Source organism: Poecilia reticulata, linkage group LG8 (genome assembly GCF_000633615.1).
Source record: "Poecilia reticulata strain Guanapo linkage group LG8, Guppy_female_1.0+MT, whole genome shotgun sequence".
Lineage (NCBI taxonomy): Eukaryota > Metazoa > Chordata > Actinopteri > Cyprinodontiformes > Poeciliidae > Poecilia > Poecilia reticulata.
This window is the reverse complement of record NC_024338.1, coordinates 24,458,742-24,482,757: the sequence shown is the minus strand read 5'-3', so window position 1 is coordinate 24,482,757 and position 24,016 is coordinate 24,458,742. Positions and strand designations below refer to the sequence as shown.

Here is a 24,016-nt window from a genome sequence, read left to right as displayed (position 1 = left end):
AGAGTGTTTGTTTTTGGTTCACTCACATACTTTCAACTCCAGCAGTCCCAGAGTGAAACTGTGGATGACGCTGGAGGAGGTAAACGGAAGGTAACCACTTAGGGTTGCATACTTTTTTTTTTGTTCCGTCTCTGTGATCAGAAATTAACTTTTTAGAGTGACTTGTGTTTTCAAGTATTTATGGGCAGTGCTAACTAATCTGCGTTGATGATTTGAATGCTTTTTGTTCTTGTGCATGTAGGGTCCTCGTGCTGATTATTCATTGTTAGTCGCGGCTTTTAAAACGAGTCAGTCATAACTTTTGTTTATGTCTGTTGGGTGCAAATTGATTCAGGGAACGACCGGAGCAGAATATATTAATTTTAATAAGCCTCATCATCCATGAATTGGTTCTAAGTGGAAAAGATGATGGTTTTAACAAGAGTGACTTTTTCAGAGCGATTGTGTGAGGGTTTTGGGTTTGTGTGTTTTATGCTCTCTTGCTGATTGAAAGCCCACTTTTAAGAGAGTTTTTATTTTATTATTTAGCACTGGTTGTGCTCATGTCCTCTGTCGCCTAACGTCTTTCTCCTAGCCCCGTCCTCTCTTGTCTGGCACGCAGCTGCAGATGATGACGCAGGAAGAGCAGAGTACAGACGAAAGGAGAGAGCCTAATGTAGGGCAATGGCGCGGTTTCTTTTAGCTGAAAACGAAGCAGGACCAAAGGGATGGCATTAACACTCTAGTGCTGCTCTTCTTATGAAAGCAGCAGCAAAAGCTATACAGATTGTCATTTTTTAAAATCTTGCTGTTCATGTTATTTGCTCTAAAATGACTTAGCCTRATTGCTGTTGCAGAAAGAAACAGTCAGAAACCGTCTCTACAGCTGCAGCCTACTGTGTGGAAACTTACACATCAGCTCTTCCTGTCTGATACCGATTTCTGGCTTTCTTTGAGGAGTTGACTCCTTGCTCCAATATTCTGTAACTCATACCAACATATTTGAGGACATTTTTTGCTTTAATTCACAGATTAAATCAGACGTAGGCTTTAAAAGGAATATGAAATGTGGGGCAGGTTGGTTTGTAGAAGCAGTTAGTTTTGAATCTAACGGAAAATAAAGCTGGATAATCCCGATTCATGCGTCAAAGCATGCACGTGCATCTCAATTCTTTAGAATACCATTAATACCATTAAAAACTTAAATTATTTCAGTAATTTATTTCTTGTTCTTTAGATACCTATGAGTGAATATTAGAACATTACATTAAATCAATAAAAAACATATTTTTAATTCAGAAAYGTTATGCTATGCCCGACACAATCATACTRAAGACTGCTGACTTCACAGTTGTCCCGCAGACGGTCGTTGAGGGTAAACCACAAAAGGTCACAGTTGAAGTATCTTGCTTCTGCCAGAGTGCTGTATCCAAGCACATTAATGGAAGGTTAACTAKAAGGAAAAAGTGTTGTAGAATAAGCRGCATAAACAATAAATGCATAACAGCCCCCTCGATAGAACATCTGTAACCCAGGAAGTTAAGAGCTCTTCATGCTTCTCTCTACTGATAGGTTTAGAGATGCTGATTATGTTTTCCAGCCCACACTGTTTCAAGTACCAGTACATTGGTATTCATGTGTTTTCAAAGGGAAGATTAAAAACATCATATCCAATAATGTGCTTATTAAMGAAACTGAATTTTGGGCTTTCCTTAGCTGTAAAGTCATAATGATAAAAAATAACAGAAATTATATAATGAAACATATCAGTCTGTGTGAGGAAGCTATAAAATACAACCTTGCAATGCTATGCTAATCCAATCCATTGAAATGCATCTTTAATCTGAAATRTACAAAATTAGAGCTYTTTCTGATCAGTTTTTTTTTCTGTATGAAGGTTCCAGTTCTGAACCAGGAAAAATAACAAAATATAATTTCTGTTTGTTTTATTTGACCTACCAATAACTGGCGAAAGTAAATGAGATTTAGAGTGTTGTTGGATAACTATCTGTTTTATTAGACCATCTGATCTGAGAGGAAAGGCTGTGGAGATCAATAAGCAGGTCAGGAAGAAGTTTCTGGCATAAAGAGAAGGTTCGGAAGTGAGAGAATGTGGTGCCCAACATRCAVAHGCACCATTTGGTCCGAACAGAAGTGCGTGCCGAGGAGAAGTGACGCTTCCCATTCTGCTAACTGACTCACTTGGATCAGAGAGATTTTGCAGACCAGGCGTCAGAAGGACTTGTGCGTGTGTGAGCGAACGTGAGCGCATCTCCGAGCTGCTGTGTCTTCCCGATCAGACTTCTCCAGCACCCAGTTGTCATAGTGACGGAGGGCAGCAAGAAGCGCCCGCTCACTGCGCCACCTGATTGTGAGTGCGAGAGCGAGAGAGCCAGACAGAGGGCAGAAAGCAAGCGACACGGAGTTGTGCTGCAGCGGCGATGGGAAGTCGGGCTCTTTTTTTGCTGTGATCAGATTTTCATCGCCGTGGGGACCGGAGGCTCTCCGTCGCTCTTTGTCTTTTCGTCTCACGCAGCCCAGCTTGGATTATTGCTGCTTGCCTGTGCTTTTAACGGGAGGATGCTGATGCACTGTGGCATGTGTGTCAGGTGTGTATGAGATGGAAGTCCATGCGTGCTGATTCCCATGAACGCACGGTGAGACTTGATGCTGCCGGGGGACACACAGCAGGCCTGACCAGGGGCCCTACATGCCATGGTAAATACCTCTGAAGACGAACCTAACCTGGAGTTTGCTACCTGAGTTTTTTCACTAGGTAAACATGTTCAGAATAGTTCCAGCGAGTGCTTGTGAATGGGAAGCTGAAAGATTCATGTTTTCATGCATGTTTTTTTTTTTTTTTTTTTAAATTAGCTTTTCTACGGTAAGTTACTTGATTGCAGATGTTGTCGTCCTAATTTAATCGCCACCTCCCTCTGCAGTCTGCCTGAGCATGTGTTGGCGAGAGAGAGACTTGTGTTATTGTCCTYTCATCCTGCAGGCTGTGTTCTCTCATGTTCACGATTGTGCGTAAGCAAGAAGCACGTGAAAGTGTGTGCTTGGGAGTATTTTTGCTTGCCTCTCTGATTCGTGTTTGTAAGTGTAAATCTTGGAGGAGTAACACTTAAATTCAGACGGGACAGGCAGTGAAACTGAGCGATTCTGTGATTAATTCATTAGTTGGGTACTATTTCAAAGACTGGGTCACAGTGCAAGCTAACGAATTCCTTGTTGACTTTCTAACTGGGACATTTTTTTTTTACAGAATTTAAACACAGATCTAAAAAGTGTCTTGTCTCTGGTTTAATCTCTTGTGGTGTTTTCAAATTTACATAAGTTGTCTGTTTCCTCTCTATTTCTTTCCTTCCGCTCCTCTGCCTGTGTTGAACAGTAAGATTGTGTCTGAATGAGGCATAAAATTAGATAGAAGTGTTTTGGAAATGGTAAGAATGCGTCGTTCATAATAGCAAGTTCATTTTTAAGCTTAATTAATTGGTTAGGTAGATACTCATGAAAGGAATGGGTRCTTTGTAATGGTCATGGTGTGAGCACCTTTAGTAAAATGTTACAGTTTCTTCACAGTTTTAGATAAGGTGTGTCGTGGTTTTAATGGCTACCAAAATGTACTCRGGTTGAGATGTAAATTGAGTACCATACTGAAAAACTCTGAATAATGAGGTTAGTTCAAGCAAATAACAGCTTTTTAACATGTCTGTTCCTCACATCTTGCACGTCTCGTTGTTTGTAGCCTTCGAAAAGATCTGCTTTGTCAATTTATCATGTTACTAAATTTAAATAACAATATTATTCATAAAGCGATGAAAACTGSTAAATGTTACAGTTTGTGAAAATCAGCTAAAACTGAAATAAAACCTTTGAAAAGCCAACAGGAAGCCTGGAGAACTGATGAACCAGACCATAATATAACTCACAGTATGTGTTCTGTATGCAGGAAAAATGTATCTGTATGAATGTATTTACATAGCATATAACTGCAATGAGATGTCAGGAATGCAAGGAGACATTTGCCCAGTTCTGCATAAAAATATATTAGATTTTTTAAACAATTACCTTACAGATGAAAAAATATGCTTCTTTTATTTCTACTTATATAAATATTTATCCAGTCTGTGATTGCTCACAGTAAAATCCCAAAAGTTGTTGACTCCGTTTTAATAAGGTTCAGCTAAGCTCAGTTAAACCTATTTATTATTTAAGGTTAGTTTTCTAAAAAGCTAAAATTAGAAAGAAAGATTCCCTGCTTGAAGATGCAGTTTCCTGTGGTTTGGACACAGCATGTCGCTCTAAATTTCTCTTTCAAAAAGAACATGAGCCATGATCAGAAATAAAGCCACATTCAGGGTAAAACTGGCTTCTGTGTTTGTTGACGGGAACCTTGACAAAAGACAAAATGGAGAACAAATTTTGCCCAACCACATTCATCAGTTATTCATTTCCTTCCAACATATCTCCATATTTTGTTGACCAAACATTAACATTTGGTCTYAGTTTGGAAAATGTGTTTTTCTTCCTACTGTAGCTCTCTCTGTTGTCTGAGGTTTTTAATTGCATCAGCTTTGCTGTGACAGTTTTTACCAGATTATTTTGTCTCCAGACTTGCCTGCCTGAGAAGGAAACCCAGAGCCGTGCCAAGATTACACAGGGCCTTTTGCAGAATGTGTTCAGGGGCCCCACATTCAGTTAGCGATATCGCTCACAATCTACTACTAACATTTGTAACTAACAATGTTGCAAGTGAGGAAATAATTCACTTGCATTTTGGTTACCTAGCAACAACCTGTTGAGTAACTGGCACACCACTTTAAAATTTTCGCACTGTTATTCTTAACTGCTTAAAAATGAACGTCAACAGCATGCATTAAAAACTGAGGGAAAGTGTACAGGTAACGCCACTAGTTTGTATTTCGGATAATTAAAACAAAAACCAGTCAATAGTTATTGATATTGACTGATATGAAATGGTTATATCTTGATGTTTTTCAGCCGTATCTTTAAGCCGTTCTCCGTTGTTTTGAATCCTACCTGAATCTTGATTTTTATCAAGTCAAGCTCCAAATATGATGTCCAGAAACCATAAAAGCATGTTTAAAAAGTAAGGTTATTCTATACAAACCCAGCTATGAAACTCTGGAGTTTTAACATACCACGCGTGAGAAGTCAGATACTCTCTGGAGCCATCTACTGGCCTGGAGGCACAAATAGTAGCTTAGATTCCTTAGCTTAGAAAGATTGAACAATCTTTCTAAGCTTGGTATTAAGTGTACCAATGGATGGTACACTTAATATTGTGAAAAAATACATTCCAATTATGGCAAAACATAAAAAGTTTTGATTTTTACCTCCTTTAAATTTCACTTGTAATGTGATAGCTGCGGTCAGTTTGCTTTTTTGCTTTTGCAGACGGTATTATCCCACTCTTGAAGCACTCTCATTTTGTCAAAGCTACAGTGCCTTAATTGAGTTCGTATGCTAATGGTTTAATCAAGAAAGTAGTCAATAACTCATCACCCGCTGTGTTCAGGGTTTGGAAGCGCACCCAGCCTCATGCCTCCTGGGTCTCCTCTGATGTCTTTGCTGCCTGTTGTGCTTTATCTTAAAGTGGGACRACACCTCCCTGCATTTTCTTGTCCTTTTTCAGGCACTGAAGACGGTGGCTGCTTAACATCTTTATGTCTTTCATTTTACAGGAAGAATGCAAGCAGATCATGGCACGGCAGAAATCTAACAGCCAGTCAGACTCTCACGACGATGAGGTTTCTCCTCCTCCTCCGAACCCGGTCGTCAAGGCCCGCCGCCGCAGGGGAGGAGTCAGCGCGGAAGTGTACACCGAGGAGGATGCTGTCAGCTACGTACGCAAGGTCAGATTACACATCAGCTCAAAACCTCCAACTTACCATATTCATGGGGGAAAAAAAAAAGCAGAATGGTAGTAAATGAAGAATCAGGGAGAAATTTATGAAAGCCGTCACTGAACAGAATTGGACACATCAGTGAATTTATTTGCACAGATGGTGAGTGTTCTACTGAACAAATCTGCGGGACCAACGCTGAGACTGTATCTGCATTTCATAATCACTGTTTTTATGACCGTTTACATTTGCATCACATTGTCAGCACTTATTTAACAATGCAGCTACAGTGCCTTCATGCTTGTTTTGCAAGACACTTTACAGCCACAATCTTTAATGGATTTTATTTTGATTGTATGTGACTTTTTAGTGGATAGACTAACAAAAACTAATGCATAATTAGTGATTGTGAGCATGTTATTCATGTATGTATTTATTTTTTGCAAATAATAAAACCTTAAAATAGTTACAGCTGCAGATATTTTGGGGTACACATCTTCACAACTTGCAAAATAGCTCAGAATTGGTTGGAGAGTGTTTGTGAACAGCAATATTCAGGTTTGACAAATCCATTTGATTTCAGAAATATGTTACTCAGCTGAATCTGATGCAGAAACTGAAATGTTTAGGGTGTTATGTGGCAGTATTTGAAAGGGGAATAAAAACTTATAGAATATGTCTAAAACTATGATGAAAGTAACAGRGATTTTTCTATGTATAAAGGGATACAGAAATGATGGAGGATCTTGCACACATGTACCCAGGTCCTTCTAAAAACGAAAAACAGCCACTTACAAAAACAGCCTTGCTAGTTGGTCTCAGAAAAGTTCTCATCTACATTAACCCACCCTGAGCGTTGTTTTAAACATGCCAAATGGATAGGGGGCAGTGTAGCACAAAGYTAAAACCTATATCAGTCAATCATTTAAGCATGGCACCAGGAGGCTCAGTTGTGTGGGCAGATATATAGATTGAACTAATTTTAAATAGTGCATTTCAATATAAAGTTAATAAAACAACGATGTCAAGCAGGAGCAAGCATGTGGATATATTGGTACGTTATTTGTCGCAGACTGAAATGCACGGGACCCTAATTCTCCATTTTGCCATGTACACATGCAAACACAAATATAGAGTTTTCTTAAAAATTCAGGTTGGTCTGAGAAGTAATAATAATGATCTCTAGTGATATTAGTTTTTGTGTGGATAACAGACCAAAATGCATAAAAATGTATTTGTTTTCCCAGATATCCGGCTAGGTGAAAATTAGACCTTAGTCTTATAAAACTTGCAGATGGCTAAATTGTAGCTAAAGCTAAAAYGCATTTTAATCAAAAGACTTTTGCTCCAAGTAAATTAAAATGTGCTGCCATAATTAATAGGGCTGTTCTCAAAATTTTTTACTTGTATTTTGATCTYCTAGTTACACATGAACACTCGGGCTGTAACGATTCCTCGAATGATTTGAGTACCTCGATTATTAAAATTCCTCGAGKAAAACTTATATGCTTCGAAGCTTCATTAAATTAAGTTTTATTAATTAGCACACCTTGTTCCGGCCGGGTTATTATTTGTGTTGGGGAGCGCTTTCACTTCCACCTATGAGTTCCCTCAGGATAACGTCCAATTTTCAAGTAATTTGTATTATTTTTCAGGTTAACTTAGAAAGGGAGTTATTATTGTTACTGGTTAATTTTCTAAACTACAGAAAAGTAATTGTTAGGGAGGCTCAAATATGAAAAATTGGATTGAAGTTGATTTCCAAAATGCTGTAATGTTAGATTTACCRATATTTTACTTTTTAATTTTTTTTWWATCTGATTACTTGATTAATCATAAGAATAATCGATGCAATGGGATTTCTAAAATATTTGTTTACAACAGCCCTAATGAACACACACACACACACACACACACACATGAAAGAAATATTAGCACTTTTTTCAGTATTATATGTCTATATTTTCATTGTGGCTTTTGTAGCTCGTACTTTTTGCAGAAATTATATTTTACGTTTACTCGCATCTCACACACATTTTTTCACCTACACATATGCACAGTGAAACGTAGACGGTGCACCAGTCCTACACTTTCTAAATTGTAATTAACTTGACATGAATTGTGAGGTAATGACATTACAGCATAAGCCGACATCACCACATAGTAATTGCAGGACCAGTGAAGTGCACATTGTATGTGTGTGCGTGTGTGTGTGTGAGACAGAGAGAGGTATGTGTCTGCGCTAACATGCATTAGCAGTTCTCGGTCTAAGGTGTCTTGCTGGCACAGAATGTGCTGCTGTGAAAGCCCCGCCTTTATCTTCAGCTAGCGTATTTTCTACGCCCCTCTACTCCCATTTATAGACTCACATTCTCACAAATGTATACCTCAACACACAATACACAAAGCCACATCAGTGGCGTTTATGGACAATTTATTGCGTGTCTTTAACTTGCACAACAAGCCCGTCAGAGGAAAGTTAATCAAAATCAAATTAGAACATGAAGCCAGATCCAGTGTGAAACTCCATGTTGGTTTTTAACAATCAGCAACTCTGCTCATCTGATTAAAATGGTTTTGCCATAAAAAGCGGACTGTCTTAAAATGCAGAGATTCCACTCRGTCGGGGTTTGAGACTGAACAGCTCAGACTGCGTGTCTCATTGCTAAAACCAAAATGTGTTGAACATTTCTGATGAGAACAAAAAAACCCAAAACTTTTGTTGTAGGTTATTATAAAATAGAGCTGTCGCTGGGAGGAGACAAGGTGCTCACCAAGCAGGAACAGCAGCAGACTAGATTGGTTTTTACCTGCACATACATGGATGTGATGTACACACACCAGCCACTTTATTAGCTACACTTGTTGAAAGTGTCTGTTTACACAAGTAGCAAATCAGCCAATTAAATGGAAGTGATTCAGTCCATTTAGACAGAACAAAAGAGAAAAGCTAATCCAACATTAGCTCAAATAAACACACATTCCAGCTAATGTTTAAATTGTGTAGTTATATTTGAATATGAGAAATGTACATCCTCCAGATTCTTCTTCTGCTACAAGTTCTGCAGGTGTCCTCTGTAGCGATGTCCACTGGGCGCCTCAGGCTGCATCACAAAAACTAACACTGTTAATGCAGAGGACACAAGTGGCTCTAGAACGGAGCTTTGCTTCTGTGAACTAGTGAAGTTTTCAGACCACAAGTGACTCCACGTGGCTCTGCACCCAACAAAAGTCTTTCATTTGTATTGCGTGCACCATGCAGCAGTATAAAATTAATACTGCTTTCAACACACAGCACTTTGCTGTGGCCAAAGATAAAAATGGTGGAACATTGACTGTGGTGCAACATCCTTTCACAGTCRCTAAACACAGGATTAATMACATCTAATAAAATACGCCATAACAGGGATGATTTAGTTGGTAAAACAGTGYTTTTTGGCTCATTGCAATTATCATATATTTATATCCTGCCTTGTCTTTTCCCTCCCTCTTTTTCTCACTAGCAGGGGAAGCTCTATTGGTAGTTTAAGCAAGAGAGATATGCATCATCAAGGCTTCACACAGTTACAGAAAAAAAACTCYGCCTCAGTCTTATTTCTTCTACCGCACGTAACATGAGAGRTTCACTGCTGATTGCCGCAGGGAGTTCTGTGGATGCCACTTTTGGTCCGAAAACTATGTGTCTTGGTGAGCCTTGTCCTGGAAATCTACAACCCCAGCATCCTCATAATTAATAATCTCCTGCAAATAAAATCCAACCTAAAAATTTATTTGTGTCCCTCTTCAATTCAGTTTCCATCATTGACCAGCATCATTCTCTTTCTGGCTGCTGTATAGTCATATTTGTAGTCCTACAGATGATACAAATGTAGTATTCCTTCATTTGTGTGTGATGTGGCTGTGTGTGCACTTGTGTGCATATTGTACACTGTGCAGTGTGGTTGTCTTCATGTGGAGACATCTGTTGCCTTAACTTAATTACAGCCTAACCCCTCCTCTTTCCTAGAAYGAAAGGCAAATACACATACTTACACACTAGTCTACATCYCTTTGGTCTCTTAAAAAGATACTGGGTTTGTAAAACTTTCTTCCTCTTTATGTTTTCAATATTATTTGTGTTCTCTATAGAATTTTTCTAATTGGCAAATGTTAGATACCATAATCACAGACYTCTGTGTTCAGCTGCTTTGTTGTGGCTTCAGATGTTGCCGTTCCCCCCTTTGCTTGAACATGTACCGCAGAGTCTGGGACAAAAAAAAAAAAAAAAATGCATGCTTTATGAATGATTTCAAGTCTCTTGTGAATTTTTTTTTTAAGATCTGTGACATTTTAGTGTTATGGCGCAGCAGATGGGCATTCCCAAAAATACTCAGATGCATGTGTGGGATATGTCTTTTAGGGTTTGCCAATGTGCTGCTCTTTAATTACTCATCTTGGTCAGCTTTTGAAGTTGGTTTGCCCTAGTTTGTTTCATGGTTCCACCTGCGCTTTGTTGTTGCTGCCCACTTAACTGCAATTATGTCTTTGTCTATGCAGGTGATTCCTAAGGACTACAAGACTATGACTGCCTTGGCCAAGGCCATCTCAAAGAATGTGCTGTTTGCTCACTTGGATGACAATGAGAGAAGGTACAAAGTCTTTATTAGCCCAGTGTACGCCAACTTTGAATCAGTTTGGATGGACGAAATTTTGACTTTCTTTTAAATATGTATGAGTGCCATTGTTGTAACCTTGTGACCACTGCCTGTCAATGCTGCTTGAATGTTGAAGACTCAAGCTGAGGAGCTGGGCATTGCCAGAATTAGCCAAGGAAGTGATACATTGATGATTRGGGCAGGGGCCTGTCTGCTTGTGTTGCATTATGTTTTTGGTTGATATAGTAACCTCTCTGGGCAACATGATCATGTTGCATACACTGATATAGCAGTGGTCTAGRGGCTAGTTGGAAACCAAGAATTATTCCCATTTGTTTTTTAACATAACGCTGGCAAGCCTCACCAATCCCTCCCTTCTTCACCATCTGCTTGTATTCTTTCATATCCCTCCTCTCTTTAGCCGTCTTCTCATCATGCTTACATCTGTCCCAGCTRGAATAGGGTTTCATTGGCGGAGAGAATCCATTATGCCCCATGGAGAGGAAAACACTGGCGCTTTCCTGTTGGCTAGAGCCCACACGGAMCAAACCCAAAACACAGTTTTTCCTTTCTTTCATCAGCTGACAGTCTTCAATGCTCCCTTGGCGTTGGCAAGCGTGCCTCTGATTGCCTGTCACTGCCTCTGAAGGAGCCTCGACTGGGCTGCAACATGCGATGAGTCCGGACAGTTTCAAAAACTACGCTGTTGAGTGCTTGACATGGCAGATTGCGGGCCCAACAAGAAAAAATACCTAGCAAAAGACGATAAGGCATCGGGTTTTAATATACTCAAAGCTGTTTGCAATACCAAGCCATGTAATGCAGTTGACATCATCTCATGAAGCCATGCAAGAAATAGATTTTATTTGACTGGCCGTCTTGTTTGCTTTCTCTAAAAGGCATAGCTAGCATATACCATTAATATCATTCATACAGGAATTCCTTTTGAAAGTTTTGGGTAAACATGCAGTAGGATTTTTGGATCTGCTTTCTTGTTCTGAAGCAGCTCGTGAGTTCTGGAATCATACTGATGTTCTAGTAGTACAATGTAATGTCTATATCAAAASATGTAAACCACTGGAAAGAAACTACAGATGGAATGTTGGGAAAAGAAAATAACTGATGAATGGTAAAAGTACGATTTCTCCTGAGTGAGTGAGGGAGGGAGGAAGGGARGGAAAATGGCTAAATTAATTTATCTGATTGTTCTGCAGTTTTGATCAAGTAGCCATGAGATATAATATCTAACACAGGTACTATTTGACAAAAATGATAATAAAAATTATATTAATGTATTTGAAGACATCAGCTAACTCTGGAAACAAAACTTAGGGTTGCCCATGGAGAGAATTAAAGTGGTTTTCCCAAGCAAATTATCTTTTTACAATAATAACTTATGAAGCAGCAAGTTGGCAACTTACTTTTACTCTTTGTTTTGTTGTCCTGTTTTTTGCTACACTTGTAGCCATGATATTTTATGACTTTGAGGTTTTCATAAATTCACTGTCAACTTGAACTAGTTATGCTCAAAAGTGTAGACTTGGACAAATGTGAAACTGCACAAATAAACTCAGAGTGCCTGTCGACATGAATCAGTCGGTTTAGAATCCAAGGAAATAACAGARTCGAAAGGCGGAGTTTTGTATAACATGTTACCATGGTGCACAGTTTTGATAATCTGCCGTGATTTAAAATCACAGTTACAGCAAACCACAAGAGAGAAGCAGAACAAACTTCAAATTAAAGAATAAGTTGATGCCATCTGCTGTAAAGCACTGGTGAAGTCGGAGAGTAAGGGACGTTGACTTTCTCAAGATGTGCCAGTGCTGCCTCTGACTGACGCAGATCAGCAGATGGAGCTGCCTCTCAGCCTCCTACCCTTTCATTTCTGCTCTCCTTTCAGACTGCAAGCAGCTGGCTCTTTGGCTTGTCAGATGTTCTTGCAAATCTGGTTCTAGTGTGTGAGAAGTTAGTGACAGTTGACAATTACTTCTGGTATTAGCTTGTATTTAACATCACAATACTTGTACATTATTAAAATGTAATCTACTGAAGATCAGTTGGTACATTAGGCRATGTAGTTATATGTATTTATATTCTGCAAATACTTTMAACTTGGTACATTTGAAACCAGATATAAATGCACACTAAATAGAATTGTACTTTTTTTTTCCTGTGCTGGACATTGAAATCAGACCAAACTTTTCATGTGCCAGGATAGAATTACCATAATTATTAATATTTACTAAATACCAGAATACTTAGGAAGTCTACTTACTATCCCTCCAAACAATTTTTGGCTTTGTAATCTTCTAATAACAATAAGTTTAAACCTTTTGAGTGAATTTGAGCCATATGTACAATACAGAGTCAGTTTATGTAAACTTCTGAAATTAAGCAGTTTTCTCTACTCTCACCCTCATTATTCTGGCATTTAGCAAAAAGAAGTAATTGTTATAATTATTACCAATGTAAAACAGGAAAAGTTTAGTCTGATTTAATGTCAGATAGTGAGAACAAAACGATTATTCGTCTCTTTGTACAGCATATCTGAATATCTTGTTTCAACTTTAGCTCACACAAAAGGAGAAATGTTCTGACTGACAGTCGTGTGTGTTTCAGGCAGCATGTATGATTAGTCAGTCAGCAGTTATGTAAGCTGAGCGCCAAAGATTTGTTCCCCCATTAGCAAACATATTATGCTATCATCCCCTTCAGTAGTGAGCAAGATTAGAAACAATGAAGGCCTCTTTGTTTCTCTGCTGTCTGCAGAGCTCTTCTTCTGCTTTCATTTCTTTTTATGTGGCTTTGTTTCTTCTTGCTGTACTATCCCAGCTCGCCATGTCTGTCATTCATAAGCCATTTCATCTTCTCAACTTACTTATCTGCCTTTCTAGGAATTTGGGAACAATGCAAGCAACCTAAGCATTTATTTTAATCACCGTGTTTTACAGGACAGCCAGAATTGCTTCCTTATGAAATCATTTTGTCACTTCAACTGGCTTTTCTTTTTGGTATTATGACTAAGACTTTTAGATAACATGTTATTTTCACTGTGTGCGATGGCACTTTTCTTGGTTAGGTAAAGTTGAAACTTTAGTTTTAAGTTTGCACAGAGTCATACAGAAGATAATTGATCCAAAGGATGAACACATTTTTAGAACATGACCATTAACGTCTGTTTCACAAAGTTCCCCATGTTGACATTCATTGCATTGAAACCTTTTGACTCTTCTTCCTAATAGTTATAGTGTAAACTAGCTCAAATACATAACCAGGCGCACATACCATCATTGCTTCAAAGGACAATATCATGAGGAACTTGCGCACACACGTGCGATGTGTCCACATGCACACACACACTACTAAGAACATTCTCAAGTAAGCATGTCAGAATGTTTTCCCAGTGTGTCTGCTCCAGCTGGGAGTGTGGAGTCTTTGATTAACACGCCATTCCATATGTCAAACTTTATGGCCTCAAAGTTTTTGAGCTCCACCAGCCGCATGTGCGCCAATGCGTGCGTGTAGTCATTGCCTCCTCAGCTGCTTGGAAATAAAATGTTGCTGCATTGCAGACTTTTAATTAATCTGTTTTTATTCAGCGTTCCTGTTCCAGTTTGTGGCGTTTATAATGATCGAAAGGAATGTAATGGAATATAAAAGTAAAACCTGAATTCTTATTTTCTTTTTTTAAATCTAGGGTTGTAACAGTGCATGTATTTGTGTAACCAGCACTCATGGATACTTGCATTCTGATGAAAACTACCATCAGTCAAAGGCAACTCATTTATAAGATCACACTTGTGTTTTTATTGCATTTTAATAGGTTTCATGACAGAACATTAGTAGATCATGATGCATCTAAAGCATATGTGRTAGTGATAACCAGCTGGAACCTGAAGAACAACTTTCTTCTATTAGAAATGTGCATATCATCAGTTTAAAATATTTTTGCCTTTGCAGTGATAATTTGACTCAAATCATTTTTTTTCTTTGAAGGATACATACAGTTGGTTCTAATGCAGATTTGCTTTGCTGTTGTCATAAGTTTACATCATCTTTTTAAAAAGCTTTACAATAATCATTAATGTTAAATATTGAATACATATTCTTGCTTATATTAAACGGGAAAGGACAAAAAAGGAAAACTAAAATGAAATAGAAAAGCATGATTAAGAAATGAGTTGACAAACCTTAGGAAAGTTGAAATGTATCAGAGATATTGAGACTTTATTAGAATCTTTAGAGATTTCCAGGTATGCTTTGGGGTTTTGTTTGTGGCCTGGCAACAACCGGGTTGATAACGTCACCTTCAGGAGGAGAAAAACAGGTGAACTGGCTCAGTGGACAATCTGAATGGAAACTCAGTCATCGTTTTTGCATCCAGCGTACAAAGATCATCAAATACAGCCAACCCTTGCTCTGCAGTTCCTGGCTTTTCACATTGTCTGAAAGCTGAATATTACATATCACAGCGTTTGCTCTGTCCTCTTTATTTGTCAATMATCATACAACCTCTGTGACTATCAGGGAAATAAAGGCTAAACTTTCCCCTTCTTATTCTCTGCTATGCCCCTGCACTTCATCCGTCACATCTCCAAGTCAGACTGTCAAAGATTTTGGTCTTATTCCAGGCTTTACTTTGGCCTTGAAAAGCTTCTCCAGCTGCTCCCACGTGTAAACAAATCTCTCGTTGGCATGGCTACGCCTCATAATAGATGTTGAAAAGTGGCACATGTATCAGGAAACATCAGTCCGGCGAAGTCGACGATGACACATTCTGACCAGACATGCTGCATCAAGTTGACTTTGGCTTCTCTAAACTTTTAGTTGACTGGATGGAATCAGACCAGCTCCATCAGAACTTAAATTGTTACAAGAACTTTAAATTAAAAGGGACARCAGCCGCAAATAAGCAAACACCAAACCATTAGAGGAATCTATGCTAATCTGTTCATTTTCCAGACAGTTGTTGGTCTCTGCAGTTATATCTGAACATCTGTTTGGGTGTTGTTGCCAGCAGGCTGAAGGAAAGGCCAGTCTATCTGCTGCCCATTAGCTGCCAGAATGACCTCATTATGACACGCCCTCACAAACATACATATTTTCTCAAGATAAGCTGCAAAGCAGGTGTCTGATTTCACATTGTGTCCAGGCACCTGCTGCTGTAAAGATAGAGGTGTACAAAAAAAAATTCCTATCAGAGGAAATTGTTTCATAACCTGCATATCTGATTTATGTGTTTAGGTTTCAGTAAGATAAGGAAATGCCCAAGATAAAAGTTTTAAACTATTCAGATATCAGGAAGATAATGAAGTTGGGTGAAAGGCCTCARCTTCAATACTGTGATGTATAAGTAGCCATGTTGTCCAGCTAGTTTATCTTTTCATCACTTCCCCACATTAAAACTCATTCAAAATATGTGCTTTGAAATGGTCAGAGGAGGCACTATCACCTCTATAAACATAGATCCTGATGTCCATATCACACACTTTCTTATCCGAGTACAAATTTTGACATGAAATGAGACATCTGATGGTAATAAATAGTGTTTTCAGGGGCGTTGGTTTGCTTTTCTCTACACACCTTGATGATCTCCAGCTTTTCCTGTGATAAAACAAAGACCCATATAAACRTATCAAGTCGTCTCCTGCTGCCTGTCGGCAGTCTTCTAATACCCCCATACCACAAACCACTCTTAGGAATAAAACAGACTCTTAAAGCCTTGTTCTCTGTGTCCTTATAAACAGTCTGTTAAGCCTGGATGAGGAAATTCTCCTACAAGYGTTAAAAATAGCATTGCAATCTAGTTGCTGCGCCCATTATATACTGTAAATATGTTTCGAAATGGAAAAGCTTGTGGTTTTGATGTGATCAATGTTGGGTAATGATGGGATTATGGTCTAAATGAGCGTAAATCATTTACTCCCCTTAAGATATTTCCTGCGTTGGAAATTAGTTTAAAAGTGACAGAAAATATTAAACGTGGGACAAGAAGTTGAAAAATAGAAACAATGCTGTCTTAGGTAAAGAACACGTCAGCATCATTTTCCTTAGCATTTAACACTGTGGTCGCACATTGTGCATGCCGCGTATATGTAACAATGCTACGCAAATATTGCTGCAATAACATCACTTGGCATCAGGCAACAGTATGAAGGCTCCGTTTCTGGGCTGATAAAGTTACGCTCACCTCTACATGCAGGATGTTTGGATTAAATTCAAACACTTTCCTATGCTCATACGTCATGAGACTGCATTCCAAGCTCATTTCTGTAAAGATGAAAATTTTCCTGTTGAATTCTTACGTTTTTTTCCACAGATTCTCACAATTTGTATTTTCCTGGTACTTGACATTCATCTTACGTGTTTATGAATGTGTTAAATTTTGACGTCCAAGCTCTTTCATTGCCTTTTGCGTGTGTACTCTTCAAATTCTTCATGCTTCTGCATTTAAAAACCCAACTAAGTGAAGAAGTTATTCAGTCATGTAGCTCAAGAGATGTGATGTAATGCAAAACTTCACATCGTAAATAATTAAATTCTTTATAGAAAAGTTGTTTTTTTTGAGGTACATAAAGACAAATGTTGTTAAACATTAAAGTAAAGGTACAGTGATGAAGAGGGATTTGGAAGAGGGGCTGCTTCTCCATCCTGCCTRCTTTAATCCTCTAATTAACAACCTGAGTAATGAGTTGATGAAGTGACTGATTAGTTGACCCCTGCCCCTTAAACTCTGACCTCTGCACCTTCATCACTAGGCCGTGCAGATTGACGGGGAACATCTTTAGTGTACTGGCGATGGGTGCAGCAATGAATGAAACAAACGAGAGGGACAAGTTTGTTGCTTTGTTAGATGTTTATTGAATTATTCTGTGATGAGACAAAGCTACAAAGAGGGTGGGAAGATGGATAGCCCAGCATTTAACCAAATCAGCTATCATTACCACAGCTGATCATTAATCTCTAGGAAAGGTAATGCCTGTTGTTGTTACCTTACAGCTGCCCCTACAGGGTGTTTTAGCCACATATGGATAAAACATTTAGCATTTCTCCATAGAACGTTATTCWTCTGTTGTAATGACAATAAAAAAAAAGGAGTGCATCTATTCAAGATGAACTCGGGCTTTGACTTGGCCCTTTCTCTTCGAGTCGGGGGACAATTTGCAGATTCTCACTTACTAGCAGCACACAGAGGACAGTACATCGAATGCACAGGAAACAGACAGCAGACATTTCTAAGGGGATTTTTGACTACTTTTCTGCATTTCTTGTAACTTTCTCCYTCTTTACTCCCACATCCTCTTATGTGTGCTTTTCCTGAAAGTCTGGTGGTCCTCTTTTTCATCTCTTTTACTATTCAGTACATTCTGTCTTTCCCTTGTTTCTGTTCCCCCTGTCTCTCTCTGTTTCCTGCTCATTCATGTCCGCGTCCACTCTCACCCATTCCCTCCCCCCATACTGATGTATATGCCCCTTGTCCCTGTCCCCTGCATGGCTTTGTGCTGCTGCCACAATGCCAGGGGCCAGGCGGTGAGGTCACTCACCACAGGAGAGCTGCAGGCCTCACTGAACCTCCACCATCCCCACCACCGTCCAGCGCACGGACAGCTAACAAGCCAGCAGTTTTTACCTCCCCCAGATTGTCCCGTCTTTGATTCAGGTCTAGACAACTTCACCTTAACGCTCACACTAATCATTAGGTGTACATGTAAACATGTCATCAGAAGGCAGGTTGTATTGGCCAAGCTGTATCTGTGTATGCTGTTGAACACGTACTCATATTTAAATTACAGCCAGTGCACACATGTAGACACAACCAAGTATTTAGGTAGATTACTGGGAACTTTAGCTCCATATCATTCACCTGCATCAGATTCTGTGTCAAATCCTCAGAAACAAGTAAGAAGTGTTGCAGTATTCGTGTTTGGAATCTCTTTACACCTTTGTATTCTTTCCAAATGAACCCCAAAACTGCACAGAAATATTCTTTTATACTCCTGTGTATGTTTGTAAATTRTTTAGTAATTTCGTTCCAATTCATACGGTCTTTTTTCTTGCAGTATCCTCCAAAGCTATTCACACCTCTTCCTTTTTTTTAACATCACAACCAAAAGCAGGCCAACACAAAGTAGTGGAAGTGTAGTGACACATGCAAGGCTGGTTTATCTCTACCACCTTTACCCATCTTGAGACTGAAATTCTCGCATCTGTCTTTTCAAAATAGCACAAGCTCAGTTGAATTACGTGTAAAGTATCTATGGGCATCAGTTTTCAAATCTTGCCACAGCTTCTCATTTGAAAAGAACTGTAGATTTGACTCGACCATTTTGAGCTTATGCTCTTGAGCAATTTTAAAAATTGCTCAAGAGTCAAAAGCCAAGAGAATAAATTGCCTCTTGCCTCTTAGGAGATGGTGTCCTAAGAGGCACCGGAGTAAGGAAAGGTAAACTAGGTAGGAGTCATTCATGCTAGTTGTGATCACTTTTATTTTATTTGAACGAATATCCAGAGTAAATCTGCTTCTGTTTCCCTTCAGTGTGGGAACATGATGTTCCTGCAGTCCTTCTGTGTTTTTTGTAGCTCAATCAGGCCCAAATAACAAGCCACACACTGACCGCCATGCATTAGCTGGGGGACAGAGCAACGTTGCATCTGACAAAACTGCCAGGGTTGCCCCATGGCCTCCTATTGTATACATCACGTCTGCTTTGTCTATGCTACAGCGACAAGTTCCAGTTCACAGACACAGACAACAGCCTTGTTAAAGTGTGTTAATTCTCCCATGACTTACTCGTTGGTTTAATGGTGTCACTCTGTTAGAGTTTCATTTAGGTTAGAGGCGCTCAGTGCATTACCTTTCAGAAAGGAGCATCTCACGGAGCTTGTATCTCACATTTGTTGCACGTCGTCATGTCGCCAATGTCTCCGGAAAAAAAGTTGTTGTTGCTGTGTAAGTCTCTTTTTCTAACATTGAAGGATCACAAATAATTATAACTGGTTACATTTTTCAATCCACAACTGTACAAAATTATTTAGCAAAGTCATAGATCAGTTCGGAATAAGAAGTAAAATACATTTTTTTATTTTTTTATTTTTTTGGCAGGGTTGGTGGTATCAATTCACTCACTGACTCCACCTCTGAATTACTGAAATAAACAGAACGAACGTTTCTGAGTGACCAAATCAAAGTTCTTCTTCCAGCAGGACAATTACCATAAACMAACAGCCACTGGGTCAGATCAGGAGTCCCTCACTACGGTTTCAGCATCCTGAAACTTGTCTCGGTTTCTGAGAATAAAAATGTCCACTGGGTATGAATACTTTTACATTTCACTTCAACCGTGGATACTTTACCCTCAGTCTTCTCATTTTACTCACTTACTCGTCTACGTTTGATTGCTTCTTCTCAGTTTCAGCATGTAAATGTGTTCCAGCAGGTATGTGTAATGTGCCACATACCTGTGTAAACACCTTGCAGGTCTAATTCCCCACAAAGACCAATTTGCGTCCTGATCTGCTTCTTCAGTCCTTATCCCATTGTTGTCCTCTGTGAGCTGAGAGTGACAGGTAAGGAGGAGAGGGAAGAGATGGAAAAAAAAAACAAAAAAACACTTGCCCTCAGGATGGCGGCGTTCATTGTGATGTTCAGGAACATGTCAGGAAATGTGTGTGTCCTCAAACCAGAGAGAAAATTGAAGGGGATAAAGTTCTTGGCGCATACAGTACACTTAATATTTTATGTCTACCTTAACTAAACTTATTATACTTATATGCTTTGAGGTAAATGCTTTTCTCGATGTCTTCGTAATGAGCGAGGAAGAGGTTTTTGCTCTTGTTTTACCTCATTGCAGTGACATGTCTGCTGCAGACACATCAGAGAGGCAGAGGCTTAGTCCTGTCAGCGCCTGATTCAACCTGACCCTTTTTGTCTCTAAGTGGAGGAAGAGCTCGCTTTTTCCTGCCCTGGGGCAAACAACAACAGAGAGCGGGGGGCATTAAGAAAGTGTGAAAATCCCTGATCGCTGAAAATGTGATACGGACTGACAGCATGAGGAGAAAAGTCCGAAATAGGAGAAGAGAAAAAAGAAGTTCTTGTAAAGTTAAGCAACAGCACGGCAGCTTGGTGGTAAAGAAAAGAAGAAAAAAAAAAGAAAAGAAAAAGGAGAGGAAATCATAGGAGGGGCAGCAGGACGGGGCCTGCCTGTGATGTTTTTAGTGCTTGCAGGCTGACATCATGGCTTCACCAGCAGGTGGTGTGTGCTGGATCACAGGTGGGGATGTAAAACTGGCTTGTCACTCTTGACACATGCAACAATGCATTAAAAAGAGAGCAGAGTCTGGACTTATGTCATCACACAGCTACAAAGATAATTTACCACGTTATATAAGAGAAACATMAGATGCAAATCAAATTTGGATCTGGCACCAACTACATAATTTGCCAGTTAATTATGTAGTTAATATCGTTTTCTGCTGATGCGTAAAATCTTTCTTTCCGTGCCTTTTCTGCACATGTAAAAAGGGCTTTTCATCCATTAGGAAGATGGAAAGGCAACCAGAGGTGATAAGACACAGCTATTAGCCTTCTTGAGGCTAATAGCTTCCAAGGGGTTCAGTCTGGTTTTTTTATCTTGGGGCTCCTGGTTTAACTTTGGCTCAAAGGTTTGATGAAGGCTACTGAGTGAGTTAGTGTACAGCTCACTAGTTGCTCTCCCCACCTCAACAGGGACCCGTTTAGTAAAGAAATTAAATATGTCAAATGTTTTGTCATTGATGTATTTACAGCTCTACACTGTATGGAAAAGGACTGAAAAGATAAGAGTGTATAGTGTGTTRGCACACTATACACTTCCAACTGTTGTGTTTTTCCATTCTTGTGTCCTTGCTTTCTTCCGTGCCTATGTCCTGCCTCGTGCCATTCTTTCCTTCATTATGTCCTTCCTTTCTCAATTTCTCATATCCCTTCTTCTTTCTTTCCCTCTCTTGTGCTCTTTTACCCCCTTTGTCTTTCCTCCCTTCTTTCTGTCCTTCTCATGTGTCCTTTTTTTTCTACCATTTRTCTGCCTGTTTTTGGGTCTTCCCCCTTTTTCCTTTCCTCCTTGGTTTTGCTCTTCTTTTTTCTTCTCTTTCTTATATCTAGGCTCAAATCCTTTCTTGTTGTTCTTTCATGTCCTTCATTCTTTATTTATTTCCTTATTCCTTGTATCCTTGCGTCCTACCTTCACTTCTTCCTTTGCGGGCTTCCTTCGAWACAGTGTCTAGTCTCGCTAGTACCATGTATAAACGCCACCTGTTTTATAGGTGCTATAAATTCTTGGTGAATGTTTTTTGTTTTATAACACAAAGAACTCAGAAGGCTCAAAAGCTGAGTTTAAAAAAGTTTGTAATTTTTCTATGAAAAACAGGAACTCTGTCCTATAAACAGTGACAGCTGTTTTAAATGTTTCAGATTTCTATAAAATTAGAGTAAGTTTAAATTTACTGTAAGAAAGTGGCCTTAAACTTCTCTATTTCACATTATTATGAAGTAACAAGTAATTTTTCATGTGATATGCTATGTAGAAAAAATAATTGGAAGTAAACATGCATAAAGCACAAATCAGAATATGTTGCTTTTATTTTATTTTWTWTTTTTTTCAGACAGCGTCTTTTGTTAAAAGATAAAAGAAAACCTTAGCAACTTATGCTAAGTAAAATATTAAATAAAGTAGCCAGAAGATAAAATTTGTTCTTAGTTTTCTATCAACTACATTGTGCAAGGTTTGGCACAAAGTGACATTTGTTTGTTTGGTAAGCAAAAAACTCCCACCTTTTGCTTTGAAAGTTATAAGATCAAGCAGCAGCACCGGTGAYRGCGCTTGATGTRAAATAAGCAGAACCACCTGCTCTATAATCTGGTTTAAATCCTCGGTCAGCAGCATCTTCCCACATGCCTGCGTTCGCCTGATTCCCCATGGTARCCAGTCATTGCGCTGGTTGAATTGATCAGCTTCTGCAGATTAGAGCCCCTGTGCTATCCTGCAACATGCTTGTTTTTGTGAAGCTGTAAATAATCTGTCCTGTTTTCAAAGGATAAATATCAGTATAAAACTGTACTGGTGTAGTCGTTTCACTCAGGTCACAGTTCTCCAAACACACTGTGCATTCCTCACATCTTTGTTTGGTCAGCTTGGTTGGCTGATATCTTCCACACACCATTATTGTGCCTAACTTCACTGAAAACTGGAGAACRCTCTTTGTAGCTCATGGCGTTAAAAAATAAAAACTTTTCATAAAGCAGTGGAGCCTGCTGAGAACTTGAATGCAACCATTCCCAGTCATAGGTTTACATTTGAATGTAAATTGTAGCAGTTTATGAGAGTAGTATGACACATAATTAAGAACAAAATTGCTTTTATGGGCTTGATTCATTAATAACAAGCACAATATCCAAATTTGCTCTGAATATTAGTGCTATGATCACCCTCATCTTAGTTTGGCATTTACAGCCGTTATCTATCGTCCACATCCAGAGTAGCCTAAATAAACTTTATTGATGTTAGCCTAATGCAGCTTGTTTCCTACCTGACTGCCTTTTTGTCTATGAGTTGGTCTGATCATTGCGGTGCCTGTCATCAGGTTTAAGCAGGCGTTCAGAGGTCACACAGTTTGTAAGGGCGAAAGCACTGGCCCTCAGGTGCTCTGGCTTTGCCACACACACATCCTGAGGCGCATGTTCACACTTTAAGACAACAGGATGCACTCAGGTTTACACCCCTATAAACAACAAGAGCCAGGAGTGTGACTCTCTGGCCTTTGTTGTATTCAACCACAATCTTTAAATATTTTTAAAACCTCTGTTTATAGGGATGAGACAGAAAAGCAGCAGCTTATTTCACTGTTTTAACTGACTTGCAGGTTGCAATTTAATAAGGGGTTTTTGTAGGGTTGAGGTCCAAATCCACTGGAATTAAGTATTTTTAAAAGTGAAAGTGGCCTTTCTCATGTCCTTTTCTGGACATCCATGTCTTACTGGTCCGTATCAAGACAAATGTCCATCTCTAAACCTTAAGGACCAGCTCTTATTATTAATAGCGCCTATTCCACTGTATGGAAGCTGTAATAATAAAATTGTTACAGTGGAATTGAACTATGAAACCAGTTAATCTTTACTTTACAATCTGCACTGTGCACTATATGGTAAGGCATCTAAACTCTATGAGAAAATTATAATATTGTCATCTACTTTGCAACTATGTTTTTGCTCTGACACTTTTGTATTAGAAACTTTTCCGTATATGTAGTTTCAGTCAGCTTTATTTTAATAACTGGTAAAGATTTGGTCTTAGAAATAATGGTAGGACAAGTTTTACGCATGAATAATGTGAAACTGTGTCTATTGGCTAMTGCCTGTCTGCAAGTAATTGAATGAATTAATTTTACATCTGGAAACAATAATCATTTCAGGCTCCTATTCATAGTTCTGGTGTTCTTGCCCATTGAATTTGAGTCGGAAGAATGAAAGACGGTTTTTAAAAAAATTTCAGGATT

At 39.0% G+C, this 24,016-nt stretch overlaps 1 protein-coding gene across 5 annotated transcripts in view; it reads left to right on the top strand.

Annotated features, from left to right (window-relative positions):
• Nucleotides 1-24,016, top strand: part of prkar1b (protein kinase, cAMP-dependent, regulatory, type I, beta) — a 68,729-nt gene that overhangs the window by 10,371 nt on the left and 34,342 nt on the right. For 2 of the 5 annotated variants that reach the window (XM_008416713.2, XM_017306354.1), the window contains 2 exons: nt 5,688-5,858; nt 10,386-10,477. In XM_008416713.2, coding sequence (XP_008414935.1) covers nt 5,688-5,858; nt 10,386-10,477 — 263 coding nt within the window. Of the gene's footprint in view, nt 1-2,245; nt 2,756-4,777; nt 4,884-5,687; nt 5,859-10,385; nt 10,478-24,016 lie in introns of those variants that run through there. The other 3 variants (XM_008416714.2, XM_017306353.1, XM_008416715.2) reach the window with 3 other exon arrangements.